The sequence below is a fragment of the Malania oleifera genome, chromosome 8 (assembly GCF_029873635.1).
Source record: "Malania oleifera isolate guangnan ecotype guangnan chromosome 8, ASM2987363v1, whole genome shotgun sequence".
Taxonomy (NCBI): Eukaryota; Viridiplantae; Streptophyta; class Magnoliopsida; order Santalales; family Ximeniaceae; genus Malania; species Malania oleifera.
Window position 1 is genome coordinate 8,785,376 of NC_080424.1, and position 21,810 is coordinate 8,807,185.

A 21,810-nucleotide genomic window follows, 5' to 3' on the forward strand; every position below is an offset into this window, starting at 1 on the left:
TATATGTTTGGATGCATGGACACATTTATGTATGTATGCACGCGAATAAGAAAATTGTAGGAGAAAATGTATATTTGTGCATGACTTATATATGAAGTTCATGATTGTTTGCACATAAATTAGTGCAAGCATGCATACTAGGTTTGACTATTAATAGCTAGCATGCATTTGTACATGGGTACATATTTTAATTTGTGTGCAATGTTAATGTAGTATTTGAATTGGCTTATCAATTTATTGAAGGTTGATGATTAAGAAAATAAGAAAAAGTTAAGAGTCTTGTTTAGTTAAATTTAAAAAGATACTTGTTGACTAATTCAGGTATTGTTTATGGGAAGGGTGTATAAGAAGCATTGATATATTTCTTTTACATAATCATACTCTTGAACCTTATTTGGTGATGAGACCAAGACTAGGAAAAAAGTAAGTTAGTGAAAAATCTGTTGAATCTTAAAGACCCATTATCTCATTTTTCACTTGTTCAGTTGCTATATGAGTTAAGACAATTCTAAACGACCCCTAGTTTAGGATGCAACGATAACACTTTAATATTTTTTATTGGTGCAACTATCATGGGTCTTTTCTATGTTCACTGAAACCTCTTCGTTTTGGCATATTACTTGTTAAAGCTTCCATAACTTTTGTTTAGGTCTTTTATAAAGAACACCAATTTATGTATATATATATATATATTAGAATGACTTGAGCCAATATATATTTCAACTTACAAAAAGAACAATGAAATTTCTTCAATGACGATCCTATGGTGCCTAAACCTATTCTCTTAGATGTTTCATTGCACATCTTTGTTCCACTAGTTTTTTTTTTTTTTAAATGTTTTTATGACTTCTTTGCTAATTTAAGAAATGATCATTTAATCACTAATTTTTATTAAAAGGAATTAATTTATATAATTGTGTTTGTTATTTTGGTTATCAATAATGTCTGCTAGTATGGCATGCCCATCACACCTAGTTGGTCTTTCCTTGGTCATACTTTCACACTAGCACTTTGTTTTTTCTATACAATCAACACTAATTAGGCACAAATCAAAATTCTATGGTTACAAATAAACAAGATGTTTGTTGATTTACATTAATGCAATCTTAAGCTTAATGTTTAGCTCATCAATAAATAATAAAAAGTTTGAAATAACAAAATTAAAATTGATTTATCGAGACTAGTTTAATAAATAAATCAAATCTTAATAAGATAACTAAGTGATGCGAGTGAATCAAATTCTATCTTAAAACTTTATTAAATACTCAAACATGAATACGTCAAGTCTAAATTATATCCAAGTAACCTTTACTGTTACTTCTCAAGAACTACCAATAGCACTAAGGTGTACCAATTTTAAGATCCAATATTAGTATTTGGAGCAAGTGACATATTTTGATATGGATGCCAAAATTTGGTGTCAATTTTTATGATGTGGATCCAAGGCCATATAAAGGGGAGTAATGATGTGTGAGCTCTAATAATGTAGGTCTCATATTAATTTATCGGGTCTAAATATTTAATATATTATTTTATAATTAATGAGTTTTTTTTTTTTTTTTCTTTTGGGGAAATCGTCTTTTGGCATTTTGGAGCGAGTTGTGAACCGCTTAGTTCAACCGGGTCGGTTAGGCATTTCCACCCAAAACCGCACCAAGTCGGGTCGGCCAGGAATTTTATCTCCTAGGAGTGAAGTGAGGAGAGACTAAAGGGCGGAGAATTGGATATGGCGAAGAAGAAGGAGCTGTTGTCGTCTGCACCATGGAGAGGGGAAGGAAACCAGCAGTCGGAGAAATTCCAAGACGCGAAGCTCAAGGCCACTAACCAACCAGGGACCACCCCCACCATGTACGTTCCCCGCAAGAAGTCTGTCTCTAAATCCTCTTCAAAACCCCTCACCGATGATGATTCCCCTTCCGAGATCGACCCCGAACTCCGTTACAGCTTCCAGCGTAACTTCCAGGTCTCTCTCTCTCTCTCTCTCTCCCTCTCTCTCACGGCTTGAGTACGTTCTTATTTGTTGATGCGGACTGAAATTAATTATCTAGAGCTGTTTACGTGAGTGTGTGTGTGTGTGTGTGTGTGTGCGCGCGTGCGCTTTTTATTATCCAATTTCCCAATTTCTTGGTTACTTTCACTGCCTCTCTTAAATAATCTTATGCTCGCACCCGTTTGACGTGTGTGTTTGTGTTCATTTTGAATTGAAACTCATATCAAATGTTGTGCTTTGGCCTATCAAAAAAGAAAAAAAATGTCAAACGTTTAATTTCGTTCATGGGTTTTTATGCATTTATATGATTTTCTGCACTTTCTGATATAGTAAATAATGAGGGCTTGCTGTTATGTACTCTTATTTGGCGTTCGTAAATACTAGATTGTCCATTTGGACGATAACTTGGAGAATGAATGGGCAGTGTAGTCCACTTTGAAAGAGCTATTGTTTTCTTCTTCCGCATAAAAGGAAATTGGCCAAATAGTCACTAAAAAGAACAAGAATTTCATGATTCTTGGATTGGAACTCTCTATTAGGGTATATTCCATAACCAGATGAATGGATTGTTTTAGATTTAGTTTCATATAACCATATGCCCATACTTTCATCTTGAGTTCTTGTTACTCACTAAGTCATTTCAATTACTCTCATGTGGACCCAACTGGGAGAGTGTGAGACTCGTGTCTCCTTAAAGGCTTCCATGTTGCTTGCATTGTGTTATGGGCCCACAAGTATCGACACTAACGAGGGCCATGCAACACTCGTCGAGTGATCTCCCCTAATCAAGTCAGCCAATGTTCACCCATTCAAGTTTGCAGACACGAGCATTACATAAGTTCCTCAACCGAAGTGGTAATAGTGAGACTTATATTAAAGACAACGACAATTTATATAGGCAAGAGTCATTAAAGTAGTAGGCATCCATAGATCAACAAAGTGCATCAAAGTCATACATATATAGTAAGGCACAATGATAAAATGATCTATTTATTTTATTCATTCAAGAATGCAATAGTACAAGCATTAACACAAACAGTTCAATTGTTGGCCCCCTAACATTCTTCCCCACTCATTTTATTGACTTCCTCGTTGATCTGCTGTAAGAGGTCTTTAATCTTTTGGTTGTGTTGCCACCGTTTGGGAGTTTAGGAAGTCTTGAATTTTTTGTGAGGCATGCTAGAGGTCTTCAGTCTTCTCCCAACTATTTCCTTCTTCTTTGAACTCTTTCGTTTGACCAGTTATTGCTGTTGTTGATGACCTTTTTCATTGATGACTTTGTCTACAAGGATCTCTTCAACATCTGGTTGTAATCTTCTTTCTAGAAATGGTTGGTTTCCTTGAATTCTGTCGGCTAGGATCTTCTTCATTTGCAAGGAATGACTTTAACTGACGTAGAATACAGGGTGGACCGATCATCTATGGCTTTTCACCCACTTTGGTTGTTCAATTCAATAAGATGCATGTTCGACTTTTTCTATCATCTTGATTGGACCTTCATACCTTTGTAAGAGTCTTTTTTTCCTTATTGTAAAGGAGCCAAAATGTTTTTTGTGGCACTTTCACTTGCACAAGGCCCCCAACTTCAAATTTTTGTGGATGTTGCCCTTTGTTTGCCCCTTTCTTCATATGCTTCAAAGCTTTTTCCAAATGAGCTCGACTTTCTTCTACATTCTGCATCAATTCTTTGCAAACTGGTACACTTTTTAGGCAATTTCCACTATGTGGATCATTAGGGGTGTGTGGACAGGCCAATTGTTGCATTGTCACAATCTTAAAAGGGCTTTTGTTAGATAAAGAAGATTTCATAGAATTAAAATAGAAATTGTGCTATATCCAATAGTAAAACCGATTTTTTCTGGTTAGTGTTCACAAAGCTCTATAAGTGTTCTTCCTACATCCTATTAAAGCATTATACCCGACTGTCTGTCTGCAGGTGGTAGCTTGTGGAGAGATTGAGGTTTGACCCCATTAAGCGAAAGAGTTTGCTTGAATATTCGCCAGTGAGTCTTACATCTTGATTGCTAATAAGGCTCTCTGGGACTCCCTAGTATTTCAACGCATGCTTGAAGAATAGTGAACCTGTTTGTTTCTCCATAAGGTTTTGAAACGGGCACGAATGTTGCATTCTTCGAGAATGAATCGATCACTACCAAAATTGTATTGTGGTCTTCCACTTTTGACAAGGAGATAATGAAATCTAAAGAAACACTCTCCCACGGCCTTGTCGGTATTGACAAAGGCTCTAACAATCCTATAGTCCTCTTCCTCAACTTTGTTTTGCTAATAAATCAAACCAATTTTTGTATCTCATCACATCATCTTCCATTTGTGGCTAATAGTATCTTTGTTTGATTAGGGCATGAGTTTGTTGCTATACTAGGTGTCTTGCCCATAAAGTGTCATGACTCTTTTTCAATAATACCTTTCGTAAGTTCTCAGATTTAGCCACATATAGTTGCTGCCCCTTTGTCATGAAGAGATCATCTTCCATCCAAAATTGTCGGATTTTCCTTTCTTCAACTAATTTCACCAATGCCCTGGCTTGCTGGTTTTCTACCATGTATTTTCTAATAAGGTCTTTCATGGATACGGTAGCCTACTAGTTGATAATTGGCTTATCAATTTCCGTGAAGCTAGTTTTGTTTTTTTGCTCAAGGGGTCTGCCATTTGATTTGTTTTCCCCACCTTATATTTGAAGTAGAAATCAAAGTCTTTTAATTGCTCTGGCTTGATTCGAAGTTAACCTTGGTTGAGGTAAGAAGTGGGTGATAGTCACATTATTCGTCTTTACCATATATTGGGACCGAAGAGATACTGTCTCCAAACTCGAAGGCAATGTACCGCGATTAGGAGTTCCTTCTCTTGGGCTGTATGGTTCCATTTCACACTAATTAATTTTCGAATTTTGAAGGCAATCCGATGATCTTCTTGCGAAAGAACTATTTCTAGTGCAAAATTAGACGAATTTGATTGGACTTCAAATGGCTTCACGGAAGAGTGGTCCCTTGTAATTTTATTCTTTAGTTCATTGAATGCGGAATGACAATCTTCCAACCAAACCACTTTAGTCCCTTTTTAAGCAAATCTTTCAACGATACAATTCTTTTGGAGTGCCCCTCTATGAACTTCCTGTAGTAGTTGGCAAGCCCAAGGAAGAAATGTAGCTCATTGATGAATGTTAGTGGTTTCTACCCGTAAATAGTTTGAACCTTGGTTGGATCTATTCATCGGTCCCTCTTCAATGATATGTCCTAAGTAGCTGCTACATTTTTGGGCAAAGGCACACTTCTCCCATCTTAGGTACAATTGATTTTCCCTGAGCTTTTGGAAGACTTGACATAGATGTTCCTTGTTTTCAACTAGAGTTTAGCTAAACATCACAATGTCATCAAGGTAGACAACTAAAAATTTGTTGAGGTAGTCCCAAAGAACCTGGTTCATTAAAGCACAAAAAGTGGTAGGTGCATTCGTTAGTCCAAAAGGCATATAAGAAAATAAATGCTCCATATTGAGTAACACAAGTGGTTTTTGGTTCATCTCCTTCAGCATTGCACTTGGTGGTACCTTGATCTCGGATCTAGCTTGGTCAAATATTTGGCAGTGCTCAACTGGTCAAAGAGATTTGCAACTAAGGGATGGGGTACTTGTTCCGAAATGTCACCTTATTGAGGGCTTGATAGCCCATACACAATCATAAGCTCCCATCCCTATTTCTCCGGAACAAAATAGGGGCCCCAAAAGGTGCTTTCGATGGTTGAATGAACCCAAATTCTAGTAGATCAAATTATCTTTGAAGTTTTGCTAATTCAGGCTATGACATATGGTAAGGAGCTCGGGTAGACAATTTTACCCCATGAAGACGTTCAATATCATGGTCTACTTGCTGTCTGGGTAATAACACCTTGGGAAACTGATTTGCAATCACTTCTTTAAATTCTTATAAAACTTCCTTAATTTCAACTGGGCACATAACTAGTTCTTCACCACTTGGGTTTACTGGCAACACTAAGAATGAGGGTTCTCTTCTCTTTAACCCTTCCTTAAATTGGAGTACTGAGAGCAATTTCTTTTCATTTATGGTATTATAGGCTATTGGCATGGTACAAGGTGTGTCTCCCATCATCAAGAGGCAGTTTGCGGGCACTGGAACAACTTGAATGATCTTGAGGAAGTCCATCCCCAATATCACATCAAAATCATCAAGGGTTGCTATTGTAAAGTCTATTGTTCTTGACCAAGGACCCATTTGACAAGCTACTTTTGAGGCAACTCTCACGGTGGATAAAGCTTCAAAATTCACCGCCTCCAGTTTTCCTAAATCCTTGTCAACATGCAATTTCATCCATCGAGCTTTAGTGGCAATGAAGTTGAGAGTGGTGCTTTTGTTGATCATTACCTTGGTGCTCTTTCCATTCAGCACTAGATCAATATACATGATGCCCAAATCTTGGATTTGTTGATAGTTGCCTGATGTTCAAGGGCCTTTAGAAGCCTTAAGGCCCCCACCATATCCTATTTCTCTCATGTGTCTTCTTTCTAAGTTTTTGTTCCGTCACAGGGACTTTAAAGCATTTAGGGCCTTTTGTTGAGGACATCCCACTATCTGATGAGGCCCTTTGTTGAGAAAACAAAAAAGGGCGGCTGGTTCGCCCCAGTCCTTGTATATTAACCCCTTGAATCTCTAGGCGCGAAGGGTCTCTTGTTTCTTCCAAAGATAACAATCCTTTTGCCCCCTCCTCTACTTGTCCAACTCTTCTAATCATTTTCATTTATCTTTAAATTTTACTATATTTTCTCCCTTCAGGCTCCTCCACCTAGTCCTCTTGCACTGATTTATTTTGTTCTTTCTCTTTCACTTCCTTTTACATATATCTCCTATTAGAACTTTATGTTGTGTAGTTAGTCTTTCACCTGGAATAACTTTACAATCCTCACAAGATAAACTATCCCCCTCCTAGTAAGAAAAAATCTATTTGAATTTTATTTTGTCCACTCTTGAAGGTTATTAAGTGTTCTTCTCCTTTCTTAAAGCATGTATTCAATATAACCAAATTGTAGAACATGAAAAAATCTAAAATCGAATTGCCAAGCTAATTTTTACCTCCATATCCATGACCTCCATGTATCTGCTCATAGCCTTCATTGTCCTTTTCAATGTGTCCATTTAGATTAATTCCTATGAATGTATTTTCAGACCTTGGTATCCCTTGTACAACACTATCCAAATCCTCCCAAAATTGTTTTTTGAGGTTTTCTGCTAATCCTAGTTGTGAAGCATGCATACTAATGACATATATTATCTTTAAGCCTAAAATTATCTTTATTTTTATAATCCTGTTCCCTATTCTTGTTGATGTCTACCACATTATCTTTTAGGTCTTTGTCTACAATGATTCCCACTTTATTTTTATGTTTTTCCTTTCCAGTGTGCCATAGTTTAAAATCCAATCTTTCAATTTCTCTAGCTTTCTAGCTTTCTTCCCTACTCACTTGGTCTCTTGAAGAAAAATAACGTTAATTTTTCTTCTTATCATTGTGTCCACTATCTCCTTGCTTTTGCCCGTAAGAGTCCCTGTATTCTAAGTTGCTAGTCTAATATTAGTTTCTCGCACTAAATTCTTACCCCTTTCCCGTGTAGAATGCCCCGACTTAGCTCACCCAATTCCATTTTCGCCACACACGGGTGGTATAAGTACAACACGTCACTTGTAGAAGACGTCCTTAAAGAACTCTTGGTAAGGATTCAGATAAGGAAAAATGGATTTGACAAATTTTACGCTAGTTGTCAACTACCTAGCTCAACCCCTACTTCTTTATCCGGGCTTCGGACCGACTGTGTGTATGATAACAATGGCATTTAATGCTACATAAGCGGAGTGCAAGTACCAAGTCATTGGTGATGATAAAAATTTGTAGGTTATCGTTAGAAAATAATCTTTGGCTCTGCATTGAAAAATGTGAAAGCAACATATGCATATAATTCTATTTTCAAAAGCCAGGGGTGAAAAAAAGACTTGTGCATGAATTGAATTTGAAAACCATGGTTGTGTGAAACTCTAATTTGGAACTAGAGAGTGCGAGTTACTAGGATGATGTTAAAATGCATATGTTCAACTAGGAGTCAAATTTTTTTTTGAAAATAGTATGCTTGATTTACAAGTTGTTTTGAAAGTCGTGTTAGTGGTGGATGTCATCTAATTTCAAATTCAATGCATGAGAAGCAAGAAACCCATAAACTAGCCTAGGTAATTGACTTCACAAAAATCCTTTAGACACCCAAGCGTTTGATTCAGATTTCACACCAACATATCAATCCTCAGAATCCTAGACTTTACACCGTTCCTAAACTCGCTCACCTCAAATGCTAAGTCTAAAAGAGGATAAAATTCCTTTTTATATCAATTTTTTTAAAAAAAATTTATTTTCAAAACTCAGATCTTGGGCTGCAACTACATAGATTGATATCACATTTACAAGTGCCCAACAACAATAACAACAACAAGAAGAAGAAGAAGAAGAGAAGAAGAAGAAGAACAAGCCTTAAGTTCCACTAGGTGGGGTTGGTTACATGAATCCTTTTTTGCCAATTCACCCCGATTGAGAGTAGTTTCCTTTACTAGATTAAGAGTTATTAAATTCTTTCTCACTACCTTATTCCACGTTATATTAGGCATATACCTATCTCTTTTCATGCTAAAACAATAACTAACTCACTCATCTTCACAGGTGCGCTGCTAGGTCTGTGTTTCAAATGCCCAAACCATCTAAGTCATCCCTTCCTTGTCTTGTCTTTGACTGTTGTTATACCTAAATTATTGCATATATTCTCTTCGTTAATTTATTTTTTAATGTTATACTACTCATCCACTTTAAGATTCACATTTTGACAACTTTTACTTTTTGTACATGTTGTTTCTTAATTGCCCAACGTTCTGAACAATAAAGCACAACTGACCTTATAACCGTCTTATAGAACTTTCCTTTTAATTTTAAGGGTATTCTACAATCACCCAACACGCGTAATGCACTCCTCCATTTTACCCAATTTGCTTTAATTAAATGTATTACATCCTCTTCAATTTCTCCTTACGCTTGTATAATAGATCCAAGATATTGAAATTTATAAGTGCTATTAATTTCTTGATTATCAAGTTTAATCTTCTCTTCACTATTCCTTATGTTACTAAAATTACATTTTATATAATCTGTCTTATGTTTACTTATCCTAAAACCTTTAGACTCATTGCAGACAACATACACCAAGGGATCTAGTTTTGAATATTCTTAGTGAGTTCATCAATCACTAAAGTAAAAAGATAAGAACTCAAAGTAGAACCTTGATGTATACCTATTGTGATTGGAAAATCCCTAGATTTCCCTCCTATTGTCCTAATGCTTGTTAGTACTCTATTATACATATCCTTAATGACCTCAGTATATCTACTGCAAACCCCTTTCTTTTCTTGGACCCACCAAAGAACTTCCCTATTGTGATTGGAAAATCCCTAGATTTCCCTCCTATTGTCCTAATGCTTGTTAGTACTCTATTATACATATCCTTAATGACCTCAGTATATCTACTGCAAACCCCTTTCTTTTCTTGGACCCACCAAAGAACTTCCCTAGGTACTCTTATGATATGCTTTCTTAAGATCAATAAAAACCATATAAAAATTCCTTTTCTTTTTCCTAAACTTTTTCCATTATTCTTCTTAAAAGATAAATAACTTCTGTTGTCGATCTCCCAGGCATAAATTCAAATTCATTCTCTACAACCCACATTTCTAGTCTTATTCTTAATTCAATTACCTTTACCATAATTTCATCATAATCTTATCTTCGTGATAGTTATTATAATTCTAAATGTCACCTCTATTTTTATATAAAGGTATTAACGTACTTATCTTCCATTCTTCTGACATTTTCTTGGTTTTTGGAATAATGTTGAATAGATTAGTTAACCAAATAATTTCGTTATCCCCTAAACATTTCCAAACTTCAATTGGTATGTTATCTGGTCGTATAAATTTCTCCCTTTTCATCTTCTTTAAAGCTATCTTAACTTCAAGGACTTTAATTTTGTGAATAAATCACTTATTTTTAATCTTCTCCTCATTTGTCACTTCCAAGTTAAATATTTCATTTTGGTTTTCATTATACAACTTATCAAATTATCTCCATCACCACTATATTATGTCTTCTTCTCTAGTTAAAACATTATCATTCTTGTCTTTTATACATTTTACATTACCTAAATCTTTGCCTTTTTTTTTTCTCTAGCTTTAGCAAGTTTATAAATGTCTCTTTTTCCTTCTATTGTATCTAGTTTATTATATAAAGTATCATAAGCTCAATGTTCAGCTTCACTAATAGTCTTTTTGCATTTTTTTTTTTTTTTGCCTCTTTGTACTTTTCAACGTTTTCTATATTTTAACAACTTTTCCGTATTTTATACTAGTTTCTTTTTGTCCTAACAACTTTTTGGACTTCATGATCACTAACTTTTTTTGCTACCCGAGTATCCTTTGGACTCATCTAGAATCTCTTTCGCTATCTTTATGATAGAGTTTGCCATCTTATTTCAAATAGTATTCGCATCTACCTTACCCCTTATTGTCCAATCGAACTCTTTGATCATTTTATCTTTGAATTTTACTATATTTTTCTCCCTTCAAGTTCCACCACCTAGTCCTCTTGTGTTGGTTTATGTTACTTTTTCTCTTCCATTTTTTAGTATGTATATCTAATGCGAGAACTCTATGTTGTGTAGCCAAACTTTTACTTCGAATAACTTTACAAACCTTGTAAGATAGACGATGCCCCTTCCTAGTTAAGGAGAAATTTATTTGACTTTTTTATTTTTCTCACTTCTGAAAGTTATTAAGTGTTCTTCTCTTTTTATAAAGTAAGTATTCAATATAGTCAAATCGTAAGACATGGCAAAATCTAAAATGTCATCACTAGCTTCATTTTTATCTCCACATCCATGTTCTTCATGTATCCTCTCATAACCTATAGTATACTTTCCTATGTATACATTCAAATTAGCTCCAATAAATGTCTTTTCAAACGTTGGTATCCCTTGTAAAATACTATTCATATCTTCCCAAAATTTTCTTTTAAGATTTTCTATGAAGCCTATTTGAGGAGCATATGCATGAATGACATTTACTATCTCTAGGCGTAAAGCTATCTTGATTGTAATGATCCTATACCCCTATTCTTTAAACATCTACTACATTATCTTTTAGGTCTTTGCCTACAATGATTCCTATCTCCCTTTTATGTTTCTTTTTTCTAATATACCAAAGTTTAAATCCTGATTTTTCAATTTCTCTAACTTTCTCCTGTACCCTTTTTGTCTCTTGAAGACAAAATAAGTTAATTTTCCTTCTAAACTTATTTCCACTATTTCTATGCTTTTGCCCATCAGAGTCCCTATATTCCAGTTGCTATAGTACATCTTAGTTTCTTGTACTAACTTCTTAGCCCTCTTCCTTTTATATTGACCCGATCTATTTCCTTGACCTGGGTGGATTTGGTAAGGATTCGTGATATAAGGATCTGACAAGTTTTAAGCTGGTTGTCAGCTACCTAAAGCAACCTTGCTCTTTTATCTGGACTTGGGACTGGTTGTGTACAAAGATAGTTTGTGTTACACAAGCGAAGTGCAAGTTTGAGGGTTTTTTTCTGTTTTTGTTTTTTTTGTTCAAACTTTTTTCACATTAAGCAATCTAAACAAAAAACAAAACAAATAGACACTAAAAAATCTACTAAAAACCTATACTGTGTCCAGTTCACAATTTTCTAAAACACACCCTACAATCAAAAGAAACTGCACAAACATCATGTTGCACATAAAATGAAATTTTGGCCTGTGAATCCAAGCAAGATTAAAATTAAAAACTTGGCCAATAATACTTTTTGAAAAATTTTGTATAACAGAGAATACAAAATGCATATATTAAGCCTACAACTTGAAAGCACATAGTCTAAAAGCATGTTAAGCCTACAAATCAAAAACATAAAATCTACTCTACTGACCATTAGTTGAGGGGGAAAAAAAATCAGGAGAGGAGAAGATCTCACCGGCGGCCACCAAAATGGCAAGGTTGAAATTCTAGGCAAAGTGGATACCCCAATATAAAGTGTCTCGACCAATGATTTGTTGAAGGAGCTCTGTTAATAATTGTATACTTCAGCTAGTCTGCTGATGAGTTTCAATTGTGATAGCCTACTAAATATTTGGAAGGGCAACACAGAAGGTTAGGAATGCATTGACCCCATTAAACCCTGTTTGCAAGAGGAATCCATTCTCCCAAATCGACTGCTAACTTAACTTGGAGCCAGTTAGTGTTTGACAGGGAATAACAGGCCCGGTACTATTTAGCCTGAAGCAGAGTGGAGAATACTATTAAGAAGAGAAATATTTTATTTTATTTTTGTTGACCTTTTTTATTTCTTATTTTATTTTTGTTAACCTTTTTTATTTTTTATTTTTTATATTTTTCTAGCGATAACTTGGCTAGCTTAAACATTGCTAATTAGTAACGTTAAAAAGTGGACAGCAATTTCACTGGGCAACATAAGTTGTAGAGCTACATGCTTGGGTGGGATACGGTCAGTAGATTCTTGAACCTTCTTAAATGTCAACTATTTCTTCGTTAGCCTTATCCTTGCATCTGATTCATTTGGTTAACAGCTGTTCGTGGTCACGCTGTACAGGCTGAAAGAAAACATAACTTTGCACTTCTAAAATACAAAAAAAAAAAGAGAGACAGAGAGAGAAAGACAGCTTAGTGCACAAGGTCAAAGTGGTATCTCATGGAGAGTGGAGTGTGTGGGACATTGCAGCTTTACCCGCTCGCCTGCAGAGAGGCTGTTTCTAAAACTCAATCCTGCCCAAGTTGCAATGGAGCAGCCTTGTTTATACACCAAGGCCCATACTAAAAAAAAAAAAAAAAAAAAAATGGGTGGGGGGGGGGGGGGAGAAAAAACACACACATTAGTAACATTTGAGTATTGAGATATGTAAAATGGCAGGCACCAAAAACTGGTCTTCATTCTGTATATGGTCAGTTGGTGAAGGATGTTCCATCTCCATTCTATTCTGGTTTTTTTTTTAAGGCCTTCTTTGGTTTGTTTTTTGGAAAAAAAAAAGAGGGGGGGGGGGGGGGGGGGGGGGGGGAGAATGACAACCACTTTCCATCCCGTGTTTGTTTATGTGTTGTATTTGGAGTAACAATTGCATGTGAATGGAATTGGGTTCTTGTATTCTCAACTACTACAGATGACATTTTCTAAATTTGAGTAATATAACATTTGTTTTATTCATTAATAAAGAAGGCCATGGGTGTCCTTGTACTTGTAGCCAGCATTGCATTCTTATTGAAAAAAAAAAAATGTTTGTTGCTTTGAGTTTGTTTCAAAGAAAAATAAAATTTATCTAATTTACAAAGTTTGTCCTACTCACTCCTCCATAACTGCTACTGGGTCTCATTTTAACACTTGGACCTCTTTTTTTGTGTGTTACTGTTGCCATATAAAATCATGTCAGTTTCGTCGCGAGACTACACTGCTTCCTTCTGTCATGTTTGCCTACTTCTCCCCATGCCTTAATATGTTCTCTCTTTATTATCAAGTGAAAATGAATAAAGTAGCAGAAAATGGGAATTGCATTGCTGGCTCAGGCAAACACTCAGCTGGCAGTTAACTAGAAGCGTGCATCTGGGAAACAAGGAATTTTCTTTTTCAAAGCATGTTATGCATCTCTTCAATGTAACTTGGAAAAAATAGATTATACATTTATGTTATACTTGGTTCTACTGTAAAAATCATCAACTGCATTTATTTTTTTCTTTTATTCTTTTCCTTTATTTTTTTCTAGCCTTTTCTGTCTAAGTTAACTCTCAGCTTTATTTTTAATGTGTTCTACTTTTGTGCATTACAGTTTCTTCAACGTGTTTTTAGCATTGACACAGTTGTGAAACCTCTTCCTCCTGCCTTGGCATACAATGTTTCTCGCAACTTGAGCTTCTTCACGCGTATTTTCACCCAGTTCTTTGGTAAGTTCAATTATGTTATTCTTCATATGATTGTTATGAACATGGAAGACTGATGGGTGGAGGGGACTCACTCAATCACTGGTTGTGATTGAACTTAGTGAGGATTGCACACAAAACACTCAATTGAATTTCAATAAATAATCTGAAACAAAATACAGAGAAATTCTCAAAATACAATTCTCTCTTCTCAAATGTCCTTCTTTACACCACACCTTACATTACACACACACACACACATCTATATATAGCAAAGGATGGACGATAGGTGAAGATTATAATCAACAATGGTTGCTGGAGTTGGTGAGGTTGTTGCCGACTCCAGCACAAATTCAATAGAGGTGGGCTGCCGGCCATCTCTTCTGCAACCAATCAAGTTTAATTTTCAACATCCCCCTTTAAACTTGACTCTCTAGGATTTGTCATCTCGTGCATTGTCTTCAACCTTGCAAACACATCATACTTTAGTGACTTTGTGAAAATGTCGGCAATTTGCTCATATGTCCTGCAAGAGACCAATTCCACTTCCTTGTTTTTCACATGCTCTCTAATGAAATGATATCGAGTATCAATGTGTTTGCTTCTTTTATGGTAAACTGGATTCTTCGCAAGTGCAATCGTTGATCGGTTGTCGATATAGACTTCTGTGGGGTTATCTTGAAGAAATCTCAGATACTTCAATACATTCCTGATCCATATACCATGACAAATAGCTGAGTTGGCAGCAACACACTTAGCTTCACATGATGACAACGTTACGATGGGTTGCTTCTTTGATAACCATGTAAACGTTGTATCTCCCATGCATAGTAGTTAAAAGCGCGCCTCAGGCGCAAGGCGCAGTGAAGCGAAGAGGCTTGCGCCTCAAACTAGGTGAGGCGAGGCGACCTGCAAGAGGCGACGCTAGGCAAGACGAGGCGCACTGGTGCGACAGGCGCAGTGAGTTGCGCCTTGTGAATTTTTAGTCATTTAAAGTAGAGAAATAGCCACAGCCAGACCCGTAGCCCTCATTGGACTCGAACGAACATAGCCCCTAGCCCCTCTCGGCCCTTCGAAGCCCTTCGTGAGTTCGTTTTGCAGATTCGAACCAGCAGGAGCCTTCTGCGAGCCTTCGAACCAGCCGGAAGCCTTCGCTACTTCGTCTTTGAGCTTCGAACCAGGATCGTGAGTTCGTTTTCGACATTTTGAAGAAGCACGACCCTTCGCGACTTCGTTTCCAACCAGTAGGAGCCCTCGCGAGTTCTTCTTCTTCTTCTTCTTCTTCTTCCTGCTGCCTGCTGCCTTCTGCTTCTCTTCTTCTTCTTCTTCTTCTTCTTCTTCCTGCTGCCTGCGTGCTGCTGACTGTTGCGTGCTGCCTGCTGCTTCTCTTTTTCTTCTTCTTAATATGTAAGCTTATAAATTAAATATTTTCTTTAATTAATCAAAGCTTATAAATTATAACTAATACATAATATTTATTTTTTTTACTGAAATTTACCTACTGTTTTTAAATTTGTAATATTTAGTTTAATTAATGTAAGTTTATAAATTATAACTAATACATAATATTTATTCTTTTTATTGAAATTTGGCCACTTTTTTTCCTCCTCTTCTTTATATGTAATTACTAATTAAATATTTAGTTTAATTAATGCAAGTTTATAAATTATAACTAATACATAATATTTATTCTTTTTACTGAAATTTAGCTACTATTTTTTAATTTGTAATATTTAGTTTAATTAATGTGAGTTTATAAATTATAATTAATACATAATATTTATTTTTTTTATTGAAATTTAGCTACTATTTTTTGATTTGTACTCTTTTCTTTTGATGATGAACTATGTTGAATTTTGATGCTTTTGGACTAAATTTTCAATTTTGTAATTGAATTTTTTGGCATTTTAAATTCTAATATTACTAGATATTCATATGTTCATATATCAATTACCCCAAATAGACATTTTACACCATTTTAATAATTGTGTGCCTCACCTTCATGAGGCGCACGCCTTCGCCTCGCGCCTCGCGCCTCGGCTTCAAAGACCCTTTGCGCCTCGGCTCGCCTCGCGCCTCTAACTACTATGCTCTCATGAAGAATGTGAATCCAATCGTACTTTTTCTTTCATCAAGATCGCTTCCCCAATCTCTATCTGAATAGCCAATAAGTTTGCAATCACCTCTTGATGAATAGAACATACCATCAGTGATGGTACCCTTGACATAGCGGAGTATCCTCTTTGCTGCATTTAGATGGGACTGGTCAGGAGTCTCCATCTACCTGCTGACAAGCCCAATTCCATAGAGTATGTTTGGTCTAGTGCACGTCAAATACCTCAAGCTTCCAACCAGACTCTTGAAATATGTGGGGTCAACATCTCTTTGCTCATTCTTTCTTAACTCCAATCCCGTTTCAACTGGAGTTGTCACAGGATTGCATTTGTCCATCCCAAACTTCAGTACTTTTTTTGCATAGTGGCTCTAAGAGATGAAGATTCGCTTCTCGCTCTGCACGACTTTTATGCCAAGGAAATGAGTCATTTGGCCAATATTCGTCATTTTGAATTTTTTGACCAGGCTCCTCTTGAAAGTGGCAAACCTCTTTGGATTGTTGCCGGTCAAGATCAGATCATCAACATATAGGCAGACAATCAGTATGCTTCTATCTGTCTCCATCTTCATGTATAGCGCATGCTCATAGGGACGCTTCTCAAATCAATTCTTCTGGAAATAGTCATCAATCATCATGTTCCACGCACGAGGTGCCTGCTTCAAACCATAGAGTGCTTTCTTCAGTTTGTACACTCTATCTTCTTTGCTCTTCTTCACATATCCAGGCGGCTGATCGATATAGATCTTTTCTTCCAAAAAATCGTTCAGAAATGCTGATTTCACATCCAACTGGTAAATTTTCCGTTCATTTTGTGCTGATAGGGAAATTAATAATCTGATAGTCTTTAGCTTGGCAATTGGGGCAAAGATTTCTCCATAATTAATCTCTTCTTTTTGCCTGTAGCCCTTGGCGATAAGTCTTGTTTTGTATCTTTGGATTTCTCCTTGAGCGTTCTTCTTGGTCTTGTAGACCCATTTCACACCAGTAGTTTTGTGACCCTTCAGGAGATTTGTCAGCTCCCAAGTTTTGTTTTTCTCGATGGATTGAATCTCCTCATCCATCACTTTTCTCCATTTTTCTTCTTTGTCAGCCTCCTCAAAGCTAATTGGGTCACTGGTCAATAATAGATAGTATAGAGTAACATATTCTTCTATAGGTTTTGTAGTCTCATACATATCAGCTAGATTACGGGCTCCTCTAGGCTTAATGTCTGAGATTTCACGCTCAATTGGTGATGGAGCTTCATTCCTCTGTGGTGAACCGTGTGGAGGTGTTTGCAACTCGGGAACTTGTGACTCAATAGATGCTTCTTTTCTATATGGGATCTTCTCCTTCAAGCGTTAATTATGCATCTTTGGAAGATTCAACTTGGTCCCACTTTCAGGATTCATTTTCTTCAAAAATGACATCCCGGCTGTGAATAACTTTTTTGTTGATAAGATTGTAGAGTTGATATCCCATAGTGCTGTCGCTGTATCCAACAAAGATACACTTATCTTTTTTATCTTCCAACTTTGTCCTTCTTGCCTCTGGGATCTTGGCGTAGGTTATGGAGTCTAAAACTCTAAGATGACTCACACTGGGCTTGTGTGTACTCCAGGCTTCATGTGGTGTCTCTGTATCAAGACTCATCGTAGGATACCTGTTAAGCAGATAGAGTGCACATGACATTGCTTCTACCCAAAAACTTTTTGGCATATTCTTATCTTTTAACATGCTTCTGGCTATGTTAAGGATTGTGCGGTTCTTTCTCTCAGCTACACTGTTTAATTGAGGAGTGTATGATGGCGTGAACTGTTTTTGAATCCCTTGTTGCCTAAGGAATTCCAGGAAAGCTTCATTCTTGTACTCTCCTCCTTGATCTGATCGGAGTGACTTGATGCAATAGCCACTCTGTTTCTCTACAAGAGCTTTGAACTCTTTGAACTTGTCGAACACTTCTAATTTCCTTTTCAAGAAGTAGACCCAAGTCTTCCTGCTGTAATCATCAATGAAGGCGAGGAAGTATCTGTTTTATCCATTTGAAAACGGTCTCAATGGACCACACACGTCTGTGTGTACTAGCTGGAGCGGCATGGTAGATCTCCAGTCGGCTTGCTTTCCAAAGCTATTTTTGTGTTGCTTGCTCAGAACACAACTTGCACAGATCACATTTGGGTGGTGGATGTTGGGTAAGTTTTAAAGTTCAGATGTCCGTACCTGAGATGCCATAACCAGTCTTTGTCTTTGATGATAGTGCTCAAACACCTTGGAGTATCATGTTGAATGGCGAGCGGAAACATTCGATTTTTTGCCATGTGTACTCAAGTAACGAGCTTACCTCGAGCGTCTGTTATCACCATCTGTTTATCTCTAAGGCTAATTTGATAGCCTTTTTCCACAAGCTGTTCGAGACTAAGTATATTAGTCTTCATGGTTGGCACATAGTACATGTTGGAGATAAAAACATGGTCTCCATCCTTCCTCTTGATTATGACATTTTCCCTTCCTTGAACTGGGACTTTAAAGAGATCAAGAAATGATCTCTTTCCCTGAACTTTTTCATCAAGTTCATTAAATAGGTTCTTTCTACCAGTCATGTGATTGCTGGCTCTAGAGTCAAGGTACCAAACATTTTGGTCCTGGTGGGTTGAATTGTGTGTCATCAGCATCAATGATTCTCCTTCGGCTTTCTCCTTTTATGCAAAGTTAGCATTTTCATTTACTTCGTGATTTCTTCGGGTGGTTATTGTATCCCTTTCTTCTTCCTTGTCCTCTGCCTCGTGGGACATAGTTCTGTTGATTGCGTCCTCCTCTAATGTGACCTCTTCCGCCTCTATTGTCTTCTCTGGATTCAAAATTTTCAAATTTCTTCCACGAGATCCTCGGCTTCATCCTCTTTCTTGCTGTGACGTCCCCCCTTTGTCATATCTATCTGTAGTGTGGGACAACTTCATTTGGAGGGCTTGCTCCAGTGCCTTATCATCACTTCTTCTGTTGTTTTTCTGCTCATGAGCTTGGAGTGAGCCCACAAGTTTTTCTACAGACATGGTTTCTAGATCTTTTGTTTCTTCCATGGTCACAGCTCTATAATCAAATTTTGGATCCAAAGATTGCAAAATTCTCACAAATTCTCTTGTATTTGAGAGTCTCCCCATTTCTTCTCAATTGATTTGATACTACCATAACTTGTGTATAGTAATTAACAATAAATTCAGTAGATTTGATTCTTAAAGATTCGAAATCACCTCGCAATGTTTGAAGATGAATTTTCTTCACTTTGTCTGCACCTTTGAGTGTTTGATGGAGAGTTCCAAACTTCTTTGGATGTCTTAGCGGAGGCGATGATTTCGAACGTGGCCTCATCAAGGCCTTGGTAGATTATGAACTTCACCTTGCAATCCCTTTTTCGATCGGCTCGCAAAATCTTTCTTCGAGCATCAGACATAGATGCTTCAACTTCTTTTGATGGGGCTTCTTTGTATCCATCTTCAACAATGTCCATGACATCCTTAGCGCCTAGTAGGGCTTTCATTTGAATACACCAGTTGTCATAGTTTTTCTGTGTCAACTTTGGAATCATCGCTTGTGTAGTATAGTTCGCCATCAGGTTTAATATATCACAAAAAGAGTGATGAGGATCGATTTTGGCACTAGTGTGTTCAGAAGGTCGAAAAACTTTAGAAACCGATTTTGGGTTGCAAAGAACCAATTTAAAAATCATTGAACCGACTAAAAGAAGGTTCTTGACCGGTTTGACTGGGCCTATTTGACTTAATAGAGATTAACGACGTCAAATATTACCGTTAGGACATGTGGCAGATTTTGCACATGCCGCGTGTCGTGATGATCCGCGGATTGTGGATGCAGGTCGGTCAGTTGAGTCGGGTCGTGCTTGCGGGTCTGGATCCGGGTTGCTGGTTGCTAAGTTGGGTTGCGGATCGGGTGTTCGGGTTGGATTGCGTCAGTTGGTCGAAGGCACGTGCGGTGCGTGACTACGCCGGTCAGCATTCTTGCCGGCGCGTGCAGCGCGTTTGGATGACGCTGTTTCGTTTGTTAGCGCGTGTGAGCGCATGTGTAGACCCTTGGATTCTGTTTGAGACGCGGTTTTCACCATTGGACTCGTCTCGACGTGAATTTCACAATGGTATACTCGATTTTGGATTTCAAACAACTTTAAATCTAACAAAAAATTTTGAATTTTCATCCGTTCGCCTCTGTTTGGCGAATTTCAGCGAACCTGAGTGCTTTGATACCACTGATGGGTGGAGAGAATTTACTCAATCAATGGTTGCAATTGAACTCAGTGAGGATTGCACACAATTGCACGCAAAACACAATTGAATTTCAATAAATAATCTGAAACAAAATACAGAGAAATTCTCAAAATACAATTCTCTTTTCTCATTGGTTAATATCCCTCTCTACACCACACCTTACATTACACACACACACACACATCTATATGTAGCAAATGATGGACGATAGGTACAATGGTGGCTGGAGTTGGTGAGGTTTGGTGAGGTTGCTGCTGACTTCTGCGCAAATTCAACAGAGGTGGGCTGCCAGCCATCTCTTCTACAATCAATCAAGTTAAATTTTCAACAAAGACTAGAATTCAAATATGGAATTTAATGAATAGATTTCCAACTCCAAATAGTCATGATTTCAGCCATTCCTTTCTTTTCCTTCTCTGCAACCTAATGAAATAGAGAATATATTGCGAATTGGGTTTTCCCGTAGTAAAGAACACCTATGCTTCTTCCTAATAAATCTGTATGCAAGCTTCTATTCCCTCATCAGGATGGATTTTGGCATTATTCTATCCACATTATTGTGATTGATTGCCAGTTTTAGTAGAGGCTTTGATAATTTTCAAACCATCTTTTGTATTCTTGGATCATTTTCTTTTCTTGAATTTCTCTCGAGAATAAATAAATAATGAAATGTTTGTATAAGATCTTCCTTTTCCGATTTGGTTTGCATTGTTGTGAGATAAAATGTCAAGTTTGCCCAACTGATTTTGTCAGTCTGCACTTCCCCTCTGTAATAATACTGGGTTCATATGTTTAATTTTTCCGAGGAAAGATGCTTTGGGATTGAATGTATTTTGTTCCTTATATGTTTAGAATTGTAAGACTATTAAATTGATAACAGCATTAGCCCTCTTATTCAGTTTTCTGTATTTTATTTATTTATTTTTTTTCTGGTGGAGGTTTTAATCTAAACCTAATCAATCTGGTGTGTAAAATTTCAGATCCTGAAGGTATTGCAAATGCACAGAAATCGCTTGGGTTAGGACAGGAAGAGAAAGTTCGACGTGTCCGCTGAGAAATCTTGCATTATAAGTGAAGAATGTGTTTGAATGCAACGTTTATTTTTGACTTCATCTATTAGTGAGCCACTGTTTTGCCTGCTTAACTTTCTCCTGAAGGCAATAAATTTTGAACACACTGTATAACATTCAGATATTCTCAATGACTTGTTATGATACATGAAAGAATCCCGCAAGAGCCATTTATTTACAACAAATACACAGCACAAGAGGTTTCCAGTTAGGGAGAAGAGAATGGATGCAGAACCTGATGCACCACCTGGTTCTCCGGAGACATGGTGGGCATGGAATAGCCTTTACCCAGAAAAGGGGAAAAAACAAAACCTACTATTTTAGCAACTTGGGC

General features: G+C 36.9%; 1 protein-coding gene across 1 annotated transcript; it reads left to right on the plus strand.

The window, feature by feature from the left end:
* Positions 1-1,591: 1,591 nt before the first annotated feature.
* On the plus strand, positions 1,592-21,622 carry LOC131161387 (uncharacterized). The gene is made up of 3 exons (XM_058117126.1): positions 1,592-1,963; positions 13,944-14,058; positions 21,387-21,622. Exons 1-3 carry the CDS (start codon positions 1,727-1,729, stop codon positions 21,458-21,460), a joined length of 426 nt encoding a protein of 141 aa, XP_057973109.1. The 5' UTR covers positions 1,592-1,726; the 3' UTR covers positions 21,461-21,622.
* Positions 21,623-21,810: the final 188 nt, after the last annotated feature.